At 38.8% G+C, this 15,333-nt stretch overlaps 2 protein-coding genes across 4 annotated transcripts in view; both read left to right on the top strand.

Moving 5' to 3' along the window:
* Window positions 1-15,333, top strand: part of LOC134826248 (clathrin heavy chain 1-like) — a 106,863-nt gene that overhangs the window by 60,481 nt on the left and 31,049 nt on the right. The window lies entirely within an intron of this gene.
* LOC134826833 (keratin-associated protein 9-7-like) lies at window positions 13,886-14,341 on the top strand. The gene has a single exon (XM_063839337.1). It carries the CDS (start codon window positions 13,886-13,888, stop codon window positions 14,339-14,341), a length of 456 nt encoding a protein of 151 aa, XP_063695407.1.

The following is a 15,333-nucleotide window of genomic DNA, read 5'->3' as shown; positions in this document are numbered from 1 at the left end:
GTGGACCGGGGGGCTGCATAGACCACTCAGGATCCTTAGCTGAGCGTCGACGACGCTCACCCCACGGCTAGTGACAGAGTCGGGAATCGAACCTGGTAACTCAAGCAATACCAGGCGGATTAACCAACTGAGCCACTAAGCCTATCATTTTAAAAGTTTGCAAATCCGATAGAAATGGATTAAAAATTACTACTCGCTGTCTATTTAACTTTGAATAATAATGTTTTTAAATGTTAGTAAAACAGGAGGAAACCACTCACCCTGTTATAGTTGTCTTTTACATAGTTAAGACACTGAATACACAAAAAAGAGGTTTGCTTTGGTGAGCACAACCCAGGATTGATCTTCTGCAGCAGGGCGAGGAATTCTCTAGACTGTTTTGTCATTCGTTCACTTTCAGAGCGGAAGAAAACTGTTTCATTAAAATCCTTTATTTCTATTCGGGTACAGATACAGCACTCTGAAAATTGATGAATGATCACATTTTTGTATACCCTACGGCAAAGTCTTATGTCTGTGGTAAAAGAATGATATTCTTTAAATAGTTTTTTATTAAAGCCTAAACTTAACTTCTACCAATTCAAAATTGTTTACGTCGGTCTCCCCGCCTTGAGCCACTTTCACATAGCTATTGAGTATAAATCACTCTAGCACAAGCGACTTCAAACCCCCTCCCCTAGGCTGGTTTAGGTTATATGTGAACTGTGCTCTAGTGCATGACTGACTTTACATAATGCAGAGCATGCAAATTTTTGATGTTTCATAAACTTATGAATAAAGTTTTAAAAATCGTGACATAAAAAGCAGTGGTCGCCCGGTGCCCCGGCCAAAATCACAACCCCCAGCCCTTCCCGGCCCCGGCCAAAAATTGGCAATTCGCCGGGGGTAAACACCGGCCCCGGCCAATAAATTTAACCCCGGCCAATTCTCAGTGGTCAGCCCCAGCCCCGGCTATATTGGGGCTCCCCGGCCCCGGTCAGAATCCTGCCCCCGGTCGACCACTGATAAAAAGTTAACTCACTGGATTTGTCCAAAAGCGAGAGAAAGTACTGAGAAAGCACTTATACGTCACCACCAGAGGGCCTAGAGAGGTTATCTTTGTCTGTTTAATTGAATATTGAGTATTATATAATATGAGATTTAAGATGAACATGATAGATATAACGTCCAAATTCTAAAGTTCCACCAAAATTGAGTCACATTAAACTTGGTTAACACAACAATTTTCTTCATTATAGTAGGTGATTTGACATAATGAAGTGTAAACTAAATTATTATTTATAATAATTACCTGTCGGAGGGATTTAAGTGTTCCTTTGAACAGTCCTTTCCTGGAAGGTTGAGAGCTTTCAATACATCCAGAGAGCCAAATTGGATTTGTTCTTCTTTCGGGCATATGCAGTCTTTGATATGATGCCTTGTACATTTTGAAACCCTGCAGCTATCATTATTCAATACTTATAGAGCCTTAGATAAGGGGTTAGGGGTCGTTCACATAATATTGTGTAATTGCAATATAGTAAGGTTACTGTACATTTCCAACCCTTTGTCATGTATATCACAACAGATGATGTTAAAAGCATAATAATATTATGATACAGTTTTACAGTTTTTGTTACGTGTTGATAATCTAGCTCTTATCTCTATTTTATCGCTACATTACAACTGCCATTTTGCTGGTACTGTGTTTTTACTTTATACAAGTACAAGTAAACGATGGAGGAAATGGACACTCTTCAAAGATTGTCAGTTTATTCTACCTACATTACTGAAGAGTATGAGGTCTATAACGGTTGGATCACTGAACTCGCGGAAGCTACGAACCGTGACAATAAATCTGAGTTTTCAGTTGAAACGTTCAAAAAGCCAGTGAAGTCATTTTCAGTAAAACATTTGTAATTTGTATTCTGCGTATCAGACTACCGATAATCAAGTAAGTACGTTTCTGGATAACAAGAAAGATATGGAGGAGTTGAAGAGCGATCTTATCCGATCGCAAAGTACTGTTATCAAGCTGCAGGCTGAACTTCTGGAAACTAAATCGAAGCAGTTGGAATCCGTGCACTCCACCGTCAAGACCGCTGTTCAAGACACTGTCCAAGCTGAGATGACATCATACAGTCAAGCTGTGACTAAAAATGCACCTGTGCTTGCAGAAGAGAGTTTAAAAAAGGTTGTACAGAATGCTGTATCGGAAGAGGATCGCAGTAGGAATGTGCTCATCTTTGGTTTGAAGGAGACTGATGAAGAGGAACTGTGCAATAAAGTTACCGTGATTTTTCAGCAGATTGAAGAAAAACCACGTTTTGAAGCTATCTGGGTTGGGAGAAAATCAGCCAACAAGACGAGACCAGTCAAAGTTTCGCTAGGTAATTCTAACTTACCGTTCATGAGATATTAGTAAATGCCAAAAAGCTGAGACTGTGCGAAGATCATAAGACTGTTTTCATCTCTCCAGATCGATCACCTGAAGATCGAGCTATCCATCAGCGGTTGGTCTTGGAAATGAAACAGATAGCCAAAGCAGGCATGGCTCCACCGTGTAGGTTCGGGTGGGTGCGCACCCACCCAAAGGATGTTGCACCCAGCCAAACGATTTGAAAATGTTCACACAAAAATTGTCAAATTTTGTATAAACTAAGGGTCAATTGACTTCTGTTATCAATTGAGACTGTTTTGGAGATATTAAAATACGTTTAGGAGAGTAAAATTCCAAAATTTTCCGGGGGGCTTCACCCCCCCCCCCCCCCCCCGCCGTGCGCCAAGCTGCACCCACCCAAAGTTTTTGAGCTGGAGCCATGCCTGAGCCAAAGAAGACACAAAAAAACATTATTATATCAGAAGTGGTAATATTTGTACTACAAATATTACCACTTCTGATATAATAATGTTTAGAGAACCCAGGAACCAGGTTCTTAGCAAAATCTTGCCTAAAATAATGTTTGAATCTTCATTTTAACGTTTTTTTGCTCAATTTGCCACCTTTCACCTGCACTACTAAGATAAATGTCAGAAATCACTTCACACGTGGTTTAAAAAAAGTGGAAAAAAATTTAATTTTGAAACTTTTTTGTGGAAAACGCGACAGACATATCGATATTAAGTATCAACTTTGGCGCAAAACGCGCATCAGGTTCCTGATGCGCGTCAAGCCGCGCACAGATTACATGTATTCTAATAGGCCACGTTCTTCAGCAAACGGGTTCCTGTGCTGAAGAACGTCTAAAAATAGCATCCACGTGGGTTGTGTGCTCGAAGCTGCTCTTCTCGGTTAAAATGCAACGTTGTCGGTATCGATTTCTATTTTAACTGTCTTTTAACAGGAAGTGGCATTGATAGCGGATGTGTAACCTGTTAATCTGATGGATATCGATCACTGCGGTAGTGGGATGGATCAAACATGAAGAGAAATCAAAAATTGGCCGCTGAATTGATTAGCTATTATATGAATTCTCCTATTTCATGTTAGTTATATCAAATAAGCGTTTAATAATATCTTCTAATTTTGACTTTCTGACGGACGGGTAATTGAATCTCGATTGGCCGATTGTTCATCGATAATTAACCCAAAACAAATTTCAGGAACTAACGATTGATATTACGAGTGAACCCTCGCCCAGGCAAGCTTCCCCTCCAATTACACTTCCTTGCCTAGCTACCTCTCCCACCCAAAGAGATGATAAAAACGCATATCTCGGTGGTAATCGAATTGTTAGGAGATGGTGTGTTTTGTCTTCAGATCCATTAATAGACTGAAACATTTCGCCAGCTGTCAACACAGAAAATAACCCCCAAATAGTTTAGGGGAAATAATAAGACGCCTTTAGTTGGAGTTTGCGTTAAATCGGGGTTTTGATTGTTCTGTTAATTGTTATTAAGCAGCGAAATCTATGTTAAAGTTTGATCTGAATTTAGTGGTTGTTTTCATTTAGAACTTTTAAATATTTCAAAACTGTAGGAGTATCATATCACATACAATGTTCTCCTTTAACGTGACAACAAATCTGATATTACCGTATTACTAAGGATTATTAGGCAGTTAAAGAACTGTAACTTTACGAAACTTTTAGATGTTAAATTCAGCCTGTTATTTACATTTATACAAGAGTGATACATTTTCAGATATAATTGTCAGTATTTCTGAAACTGATCAACTTCAAAAGCATACGTGTTTTAAGACAAGTTACACGTGTTCATTATACGTCAACGACAATATCTTTGCATATTCTTCAGTTTTAATACTTTCAACACTACCAATTATAACAAATAATATGATATCATGAATATGATGTTGTAACATTGAACCGTTGAATAGTTTCTTACCTGATATAAGCCTTTTCCTTGTCGCATCAAACGGGATCAATAGAAATTTACCTAAGAAAGAATTTCAACCATTCTACTCGTAAATAATATTCCAATCCGGATTTTACATATAATCCATCCCTATATGGACCCTCAAACTTGAGTACTGAGTATTAGGTTTAGTAAGTTTTGTTTTCGTAATTAGTTTTATTCAGTATGATACAGAAGGAATGTATTTAATGTAGTTATTGACTATTGAGGAGTCCTTACTCTCCTCACGTCCGTAAATGGAGTTTGCTTTCTACCATATATGTTTTCAACCATCAATAATATGTTGACGTTAGCTTCGTACACTGTATTTTCTAAAGGTCAATCAATGTTTAGGACAGAAAATGAAAGAATTATGATGAAATTTACTTGTGAGTGTGGTTTTGCTGGAAGAAAGAAGGATGGAGTAAAGAAGAACGATAAGACGAGTCATGAAAAGAGTAGGCATGGGTAAGTAATAGGGGAACTAATTGGCGACAGAATTGTCAATAATCATCAAACAATTAACTAACATATTACATAAACATTGGCCGAACATATCCAATGTTAAGCACTAAAGATTCCATTTAGCAATTAGACGTTGTTCAGTGTTCACATATTATGTATTCCTTTTTGGTCCATATTTAACCCGCCTTAATCCCCTGTAATCAGTTGTACACATTATAGGTATTGCGTTCAAATTAAACAAGCGTAATCCCAAAGAAACGCCCTCCCTCCCCCTCAGTGATTACGTAATATTATAAGTGTACGACCCAAAAGATACAAAAGTATTTAAAAAGTACATCCTATCCAGACTTTCGAAACACCGTGTATAATATATAGATACAAACATACTGTATAGTGTATACTGTATATCACCATCCGTTCTCTGATTGAAGAACACTCTAGAGTTTCAAAGTTACCACGGTTACAGCAGAATCGAAACATTTCACCGTTCTGACATTTGATAAAAAGTCACATCACATGATTATTTCTCATTCCAGGGGTAAATCTATGAGTTGGACACCCTTTGGAGTAGGAACGAGCCAGAGACTGACGGACCATTTTAATTTGATTGCTCGCCCCATGGTAAGTACTTTTGTTTTGCTTGACTTTTATGAACTTTAACTGAAAGGAACAAATTGTTGATACGACAAAAAAACTTAAGAATTACAACTTATCGTTTTATCCCGTCCTTATTTAGTCGTATAATTTTGTTTAACAGACCTGTTGTTAGTGGAAATGACTAACTTTCAAAACAATCTCCGTGCTGCTTTTAAATGAGAAATTCTTCAGATTATTTCTGTGGGAAGCAGGTCAAGCTCATCTACAGCAAAAGCCCCAACGGTCCCAACACCATCTTTATCAAGTCCAGCGCTATCTGATCCAGTAGCCCCACAACCAGCTTCATCGGGACACGCACATCCAGTGGTCCTTCAACCAACTCCAGGTAGCCCCCAATCGCCTACAGCCGGTCCTTCGGGGAACCAAAGCATGGATTCGCAGTTTTCGTTGTTACAGCCAGTGAGCACTTCCCAAGTCGCTAGCTCAACAGTCTCCGACAACCCTGCTAATAACACACCAATCAGACTCGTGAACCAGATTGTAAGTATATTATTTATTTAATATTTACTTCTTACCGGAATTTACCGTGATAAAAACTTCTAAACTTGTGAATTTAACTGCAAAGAAGACCTCTAACCTGCTAACCGTTATCAAGCACAAATAATGTTTTGTTTTAACTCAGAGAGAATATAAAAGTGACACAATGTCGAAATAGTGGTAAGAAAAAGCATCCAGCAATTCTAACGTAAAAACTGTTTTTAGCTTTAGCTTTGCAACCAGCATCCATGACCAGCATCCAGTTTATTCTTTGTGATTAGGATTTAAGCTGTTTGATACTGATGTAAACGCATTCGATATTAATCAAAATGCCATGCTGAATCGCTGATTGATGAAAATGTTATAATCATACTTCCACGATAATTAAAATAAATCTGGAAAAGGGAAAATCGTTGCAACTGTAAGTCACAAATCAAATTAGTAATTATTCCTATGATTGAACTTTGCTGAATGATTTCACTGTCAGTTGTTGTTCAACTGGTACACTTGTACTTAACTGCACGCTTTTTAGTGTTTAACTGTCAATCTTTTCTGTATCTGCTGTATTGTCTTGATTGAATATTCTTGTTTGCTTTTGAAATGTAAATCGCTCATAGAAACAAAATATTTTTGATTGGGGGACTGGTCCGTAGTACCAGCCAATGTTTACTCAAAAGTAATATATAATTGAAATAAGTTAAATATTCATCCCCGAGGGGCACGCAGATTATAATTGTGATGTTATCTATTAAAACTATTCGATTAAAATTTTATTGGTCGAGTCGACTGGCCCTGATCTGCAAACATATTTGATATTGGTAACTTTATGATGCTGCCTCACCGCAATTAGGTGTGTTATCAGTGTAGATATGCGCTATGTGGCAGTGAAATAAGGAATGTGCTGTTAGAATGGCAGGTGGTTTGAAATGTTGTCCTGATTCAGATTGTTTAATTTGAGCTGTATGAGTTTGGTTTTGAGTGATTATTGACTATGTTCTTTGTGATTTACGTAATCCAGGTAGGTTGTGGAGTAAAAATGGTGGCCATTCGTCGTTGCAGCCAGCACTTTGCAAGTCTAGCAGTACTTTTTTTGACGAATTCTTATATATGTTGATAGAAAATATACTGGATGGGCATGTAATGCGAGTGTTATGCTCTGAAATAGCGAGCATTGGGCCTTTATAAAAGATGCTAGATCTCAGGTCAGTCTGTGAGTAAATTGATAACCAGTCTAAGTTTTGTTCGTGTGTCGTTCCTTGTTTGGGTGTGTTAGGAGGGAAAAGTTCTGAAATCGATTTAGGTAACAAACTAGACATATTTCGAACTTTGTGCAGTAAAATAAGTGCGTTTTTAACGATAACCCCTTGAACGGTTAAGACCTCGTGTTCTTTAAATGCTAGTTTTGTGTGCTCTGGCAGTTTTCCGTCCTTGTAGTAGTAGTTCACATTTCCGGCCATAACTGCCCTCATACCTTGTTTTTGTTTAGCAAAAAGAGATTCTATAAGAGATTTTGAAGCAAATCCCCAGACAAGTGAGCAGAAGTTTAAATGGGACTGAACAAAACTTTGGAAAATCTGTAAACGGGCCTTCATTGGCAATTTATGTTTTATCCTGTACATCACCCCAATAAATCTTGACATCTTGCTCCTCAGTGCTTTTATGTGGCTACTCCAGTTAAGCTTTTCATCTACAATTACACCAAGAAACCGGGCTTCAGTTTTACGTTCTAATACTGTATTTTCTATTTGTACTTTAATCAATGATGGTTCTATGCGCTTTTTCGAGAAAATCATATAACACGTCTTTTTTAGATTTAGTGCTAATCCGTTGCTATTAACCCACCGTGATAATGTTTCCGTTAGTTGGTTGACCCTTAGCATTAGTTCTTGGACATTGGAACCGTTAATAATGATATTTGCATCGTCTGCATAAAGTATGAATTTTACCATCATGTTAGAAATACCGGGAAGATCGTTGATGTATATGACGAAAAGTAAGGGACCTAGTATGCTCCCTTGTGGAACACCATGCACAATAGGCTTGTGGGACGAATGTGAATTGTTTATTGCTACATATTGGCTTCTATCACTTAGGTATGACTCAAACCACTTTAGAGCTATTCCCCGGATGCCGTAGTGCTGTAATTTATTTAGCAGTGTAGCATGATCCAGGACGTCAAACGCTTTACTGTAATCTAATAATAGCAGTAGTGAAATTTGGTTTTTGCTAAGAGAGTGTAAAATTGTACTTTGTGCATTAAGAAGAGCATGTTCACAGGACCTTCCTGGACGGAACCCATACTGATTTTCGAATAAAGAACTATTTTTGTTGAGAAATTCTAAGACACGTCGGTGCATCAGTTTTTCGTAGATTTTTGAGAAGGAACCTAAGAGAGAGATGGGTCTATAATTTTCAACGTCAAGTTTAGAGCCTCCTTTATGGATGGGAGTTACTTTGGCAATTTTAAGGGCCTGTGGAAATATGCCTGTACTTAAGGATTCGTTGATAACTTTTGCTAATATAGCAAGGAAACTATCGCTGGAACTGGCTACTTTTAGTGGTTCAATTTTTGTGTCAAGGGTCGCTTTGTTCTTCAAACCAATAATAATTCTTTGAATTTCGATCGTTTCAGCAGGCTGGAGATAGATTGATTGAGAACAGGATGTGGGCAGATATTCCTGGAACCCCCCAGGGTCAAAGGTCTGACGGGCACTTATCTGAGTTTTGATGTTCGTAGCAATGTTCGAGAAATAGTCATTAAACCTTTCAGCCACGGTATCTTCAGAACTCAAAATCGACCCGTCCGAACCTTTAAGTCTTAACTGCTCTGTTTTCCTGCTTCTACCAAGTAAACCGTTGATTATTTGCCATTGTTTTTTGGAGCAGTCCTGGTATTTTTCGAATTGTTTTTTATAGTATCGTTGTTTGGCAATGTTGACATGTTTTTTACAGAAAAGTTTTAGCTTTTTATAGGCCTCTATATTATTCATTGTAGGTTCAAGTACTTTACTATGATAACTTTCTTGTTTCCGCGCACATGCTTCTTCAAGCCAGGGTAATATCCAGGGTTTAGTATTAGAACGCTCATGTTCACGGCGAATATGATTGATTTTTAGTGGATAGGCAGTGTTATAGTGCTTGGTGTATATATCTGCAAGTTTTCCGTATTGCAGACTAGCGTCGTCTGTACTTAATATCTCGTCCCACGTTTCCCCATCGATGAGTTCCCTAAAAGCAGCATTGTTGGCTTCATTTATGACACGTGTTTCATAACTAAGTTTAGGTTGTGTGTTAGTGGGTAGCCTGAGATGTTGTTGCGAAGAGTTACTTAGTTTAAAAGTGGTAACGATAGCAAGATGATCCGATAAATCCACCGTTACAACGTTACTGCTTACTGTGTTATTTATATTATTTGTGTAGACATGATCAATTAAGGTAGCACTATGATCGGTGACTCGTGTCGGCCTTGAAACCGTCTGAACAAATCCATACTTGGCAAGGAGGTCTATGAGGTTCTGTCCAGAAATATCAGTTTTGAATTTTATATGATCAATGTTCGCGTCCCCAAAAAACATTATATGCTTGCGAGAATGTCTGTCAAGACCTCGTAGCACCTTTTCCAAAGAATTTAAGAAGTTCTGAGTACCTTTAGATGGGGACCTGTAAAAGTTTATCAGTACTTTTGTTTGGTTTGTGCCTTTGCAATTATGCACCTTAACTAATTGAAATTCAGCGCATGTGTCTTCAGGATCTGTGGTTGCCTCAAGATTTTCTATATTTTCGGGATCACAAACCCTCTTATTAATGTAAATTACAAGGCCACCACCTTTTCCTGATTTGCGAAATGGTTCCTGAACAATAGGCTCGTGAAACCCTTCGATTTTAATGTCAGAGATTCCGTTTGGTAATTTATCTAACTTCAAATTGGTTTCGTTAAGACACAAAACGTCATACTTAGTATAACTGTCGATTTCTTCATGGAAGTATGTGATGTTCTTTACTAATGATCGCACATTAAGAGAAAACACTTTCAGTTCATCACGGGAGGAACTTTTAATGTTCGATGGCTGCTGATACTTACAATTGGTTAATATATCGCTGATTTCGTTCCAGTATTGGTAACTTTCATCGTTATCCTGATCTAAAGCGTTACCGATCAAATCTAAACCATGTGAGCGGTCGTATGGATTGAAAAGAGCAGTGATTCGGCTGCTACAGTTCATAAAAAGATCATAAGATGTCACATAATAACCTGGGATTAACGACTCACAGCACTTTATGCAGCCTAAATTATCTCTAAAACACTTTTTATGAATGTACTCATCGCACCATGGACAAAACCTAATGTTTAATCTAGAATAACAAAACCCGTTACAGGCCATGCACTTTGTTTTAAAATTGGTCTTGTTAACACTACTTTTTTTATTCGTCGGGACATCAGAGGCATTGATTGGGAGAATTGAGCTTATGCATTCATAGCAGAACCATGGGTTCCCAGAATTTATAATGTGCCGGGCATCGTTTTTTGATAGTTTCTGGCATTTTAAATGTTTACGTTCAGCACATAGGTCACAAATTAGGTCAGGAGAACTTTTAGGGATACGAATATAGCATTTGTCGCAATTGGGCTGTGAGCCGTGTTGCCTATGATTACTTCGCTCCACTTTCAGTGACAGAATAAAGTAAGAGTTGAAAACAGATTAAATAAATGAAATAAAAACTGAATAAAGAAAAATTGATATTAATAAATTTTATTGTGTAGATAGTGTATCAAAATTTCGATTTTAAGTGTTTAAGTGTTTATTACCAATAATGTTACATAGGGGACTGTAATTACTGATTAGGTTTTAAATTTGCCGTGCTACGTTGACTTGGTTTGAAATATGTTTGCAGATCAGTCTTTTTGTTTAGTATTGGTATTGACAATAGTTTTATTTATTCAATTCTCATCCGAAACCGAAACCGAAACTGTTCATATAGTCATAGTATAAATCTAAAAATGGACGTCTTAGGGGTAATGATCCTTTACGAAACCCTAGGCTTATTAGAATAGTGTCTACCCAGCATGCAGTTACTATAGATTTCCCAGTGTTGTTTAGGTGGAGGCCGTCTCGTGCGAGGTGAGGCAGACCAAAATTCAGGTTGTCAAACAGGTGAAAATTGGCCGAACGTAGAGAAAGGTGGAGAAGCAGTTCGTTCAGGTTGTCAATTCTGTCGTTCAGCTCAAAATAGGGGTCTGCACTCAGGTTAAGAGGTGTGATAGCGTCAAAAATGAATTCCGTTCTGAATTTACTTGTGAAATGCTTTAGGTGGTTGTGCAAATTCATGGGATCAGTTCGACCGTATCTGAGATCATTCACTCCGGCACTTATCAGGACTAGATCGGACTGTTCAATTAATGCTTGGTGTTGAGCTAAGTCTCTCAGATGGAATAGGTCTTCTCTGAATGCGATGATCGGCTCTTTGAGAAGTGAACAGTCAAAGGTGCGATTCTTAGAGTCAGACAAAATGAGAACTCGCAGATGTCGTTGCGGGGTTAGGTGATCCTCATGGTGCGGTGATGACAGACCTGGTGACATTAAGCGTCCTTGGTGTCGTCTGTTCCTCTTGTTTGGTCCGGGGTCCTCTAGCAGTCTGAACGTAATACTCATTCGTGGCCCCTCAAAATTCTCCACAGATGTCGTTGGAACGGAGTGATCCCATTCATCTTGGCTACGTCTTGACATCGCATAGAGTGAAGCATGAGTAGCAGTAAAAGTCACCTTCTTGTACTTACCAGGGATCTTCCTCCGAAATACCACCTCTCTAGAGAGCCAAGTGACAGAGTGATGATGTTACTATCTCTTGAGATACTGGCTTCGTTGTCTGAGTGGGGTGGGATGCACGAGTGGGGAGCATCATAGGAAGTGACCATGACAGAGTTGAAATTAAATTCTGGGTGACGGGTCTTAAGTACCTTGATAATTCCACTCAAATAAGATGATTCAGGCACGTCTCTAGCTGGATGGAGACCGCCGGAATAGCGATAAGAAAACTGACCATAGTATGCAACACGTCTATTAGGAAAAGTGCGGTCATATATAACGTCATCGTTCAGTAAAGAAGTCGAAAATGTTTCAAAACAGGAACCATCAAGTGTCTCAAATGGTAATGTACCTGGTTCTGAGTCTGTAATGTTACCATGTGGACGTTGGCTAGGAGGAGTGGAAGGGATCAGCGGAGGACTGCAGCGTGTGTTCGTAGCTCCAGTAGTAGTTGAAGCGAGCGTTTGTCCTTGGGCGATGTCTTTCTGGAGTTCTTCAAACTGCTTTCTTGCGCTTTCCACACGTTTTGTTGAGTCTTCAGTGTGCCTCGTAATCATGTCAGTTAGATTATTGACAGTGTTAAATAAAAGATTCAATAAACCATCTTGTTCTTGGCCAACTAAAAGCTGAAAGTGACCTCTCAGGGCGTCCCGAGCCCCATTAATTCCCTTGTCGCTACGGGTTCTACGAGGTAGCTTGCTAACGATATCAGGATCTAATATGAGGTCGCTCTCCCTCATGATCTGTTCTTCGGTTAACTTATCAATTAGCTCTAGGCAGGTAAATGGGGAGAATCCACCGATCAATCTATCTTCTAATCCTGTCATATCACTTACTTTAAACAAAAGTTTTTAGCAGCTTTTTGTATTGGACGGTTCTGATTCCCGTACCGCTTAGCCTCAGTCTGTCAGTCGTTGGTTGGTAGATAGGTAGTTACCACAGTCCGTGCCACAAGCAAGTGCAATTTAACTGTTATCTACATAGATAAGCGAGGGCAAACGTACTACAGAATGTTTAAGAGATGAAAAAATCATTGTATATGATTTTATAACAGGTTTTTACAGTACGGATTTTAATTTTTAAATATTTATACTGTACATAATTTACGTTATTTCTGTTTTCATGGTTTTGATAGCTTTAAATTGAACTTACCCGCAAGCTACATCTTTACCCTGACGAGGCGAGAAATATAATGTTAGCGAATAAGCTTTAAGCTTATAAAAGTTTATGATAATGCTAGCGTTTGCTCATCTGTATTCATCCATGCTCTAGTTTACTGAAATGCCGACAAATTATAAAATTAAAGCACTTCTTGTGGTGATAAATAGAAATCAGCTAAATTGATCGTTTCTGAGAATGATGGTGTTTTATTAATGTAAATTCCTGCAAAGCAACTCTACAATATCTTTCAGCGCCAGAAGAGTGGGAAAAGGAAAATGCTGAGACCTCCAAAGTCAGTAGACGACCTTGTGGTAGCTATGATTACACTTGCTGAGGGAATTGCGGAGGGCCAGTCCTCCTCGGCTCAAAGGATTGAACTAAAATCACTATCCCACAAGCTACAGTCGCAGATAAAAGTAAGTCATAGGTTTAAAGATTAGGAGGACGGGATTGATGACAACTGCGCGCGGACCATTCCTGTCATGTCAACGTAGATGATTAATTTTCTTTTTTACCATAATATTAAGTTTGCGCCTTCCATAAGTTGTTGAACTGGGGGTTCTAGGGGGTCTTTAATTATTGTCTAGGGGTCGTTCTCACATTACGTAATCAATTTTTGGACAAATCCCTCCCTATGTAATCAGTTTTACACATAGCTTAAGCTATTGTTTCAGAATTACACTAGCGTAATCATTTGGAAACTCCCCTCTGCTGATTTCGTAATATGTGAACGACCCCTAGAGGCTTAGACAATAATCATAGGGAAATGCCGTCCAAGTTTACATGAAAATAGTGTTAAAGCCGGCTTCTTTCTTTTTACTCGGAACATCTCTTCTGGATCAAACATCATGTACCTATGTACTGTGTAGCGTGTTCTTGGTTAAGTTGATTTTTCACTAGGCAAACAATTTCAATCATACAAATTACAACTGTTATGACATTTCTGTGTTGAAAATGACAAAATTTAAAATCAGGACGAGAGATCTGCAATGGATGGTATCCTAAAAGAAGCAATCCTACTAAATTCGGGGCCAGCACGACCTCAAGTAGGTTCCCAACCTCCTCCTATGAACCTCCAACCTCCTTCACTCGGTATCCAGCCTTCTGGTTCCCGACCTACTCCTTTTGTTGTCCAACAACCTCCTGTTGTTGTCCAACAACCTGCTGTTGTTGCCCAACAACCTCCTGTTGTTGTCCAACAACCTCCTGTTGGTGCACATTGCACAATTACCTCCTGTTGGTGCACAACAACCTGCTGTTGGTGCACAACAACCTGCTGTTGTTGTCCAACAACCTCCTGTTGTTGCACAACAACCTGCTGTTGGTGCACAACAACCTGCTGTTGGTGCACAATTACCTCCTGTTGGTGCACAACAACCTGCTGTTGGTGCACAACAACCTGCTGTTGGTGCACAATTACCTCAAGCCAATCAAAGCAGGGATAGGCAGCTGTTTCTGCTACAGACAGCACCAGCACTCGTAACCCCTGCTCATGCAGCACCACTTCCGCCACTCCTAACGTTAACACATGTTCAAAGCTGTTTGATGAATGCTACTTCTCTGCAACAAATATGCAATGTTCAACCTCCTGCGTACTTTAGGGTAAGAACATATTTCTTATGACAAATTAGAGGAATTTAAATGACTCTTTTTTTGTTGGGGACTGGCCGAAGTACCAGCCAATGTGGACTCAAAAAACTATAATATAATTATTATCTATTAAAAGTCGAAAACTCACAAAAGATTAAATATTGTTGAAAACTATTCAAAATTGACATTAACATTTTGAATTTAGGTTGAGGGTTCAAAAGTGGTATGTCGGATATGTAAAGAGAAACAACCAGTGGGGTCCCACAAAGGTTGGGGGGTACAAGTGTACCATGATCTACCTCCCAATCAAGCCAACAAGTAAGTCATCACCATGTCACAAAACACGCGTCATTCCTTTTACATGGGCAACTGTTACCAAGTTAAAGACTATTAGGTGACAAATATTTTATGCTGTTGTATCTAAAATTAATAGTAAGTTGATACTGAAAAATTCTTGCAACATTAATACGTTCCATTCATTCTTTAGATCAAGGAAGTGGATCAAAATGAATAAGAGTCTGAGAGACCGTATTGAGGACTCGAGCCATGTAACGTTTGTGGAGGAAGTAAGGAGCGTGAACCCTGTAGTGACCAATATGAAGGCTACTATCCGATTCAGAATAGTAAACGTGGGTATAACAGGAATCATGCTTAATCACTCGCACAGGTATGTCTATAAAAATTAAAAGCATTCAGTGTTTTTTCGCTCAACTTATTCCCTCAACCAAGATCACCAGACGTTGGTAGATTCAGGATTACATGTTTAGAAGTCGGTTGCGAAATTGTGATAGAATACCCGAATAATGCAGCCTAATCAGCCATGTTTTGTTTCAGATCATTTCCTCAA

This window comes from Bolinopsis microptera, chromosome 2 (genome assembly GCF_026151205.1).
Source record: "Bolinopsis microptera isolate Bmic1 chromosome 2, MBARI_Bmic_1.0, whole genome shotgun sequence".
NCBI classification, from domain to species: Eukaryota; Metazoa; Ctenophora; class Tentaculata; order Lobata; family Bolinopsidae; genus Bolinopsis; species Bolinopsis microptera.
The sequence above is the reverse complement of the archived record's forward strand: the minus strand, read 5'-3'. Positions and strand labels throughout refer to the sequence as shown.

Coding starts and splice junctions, on each gene's coding strand:
- LOC134826833 (XM_063839337.1), top strand. CDS start 13,886: ATGGATGGTATCCTAAAAGAAGCAATCCTACTAAATTCGGGGCCAGCA.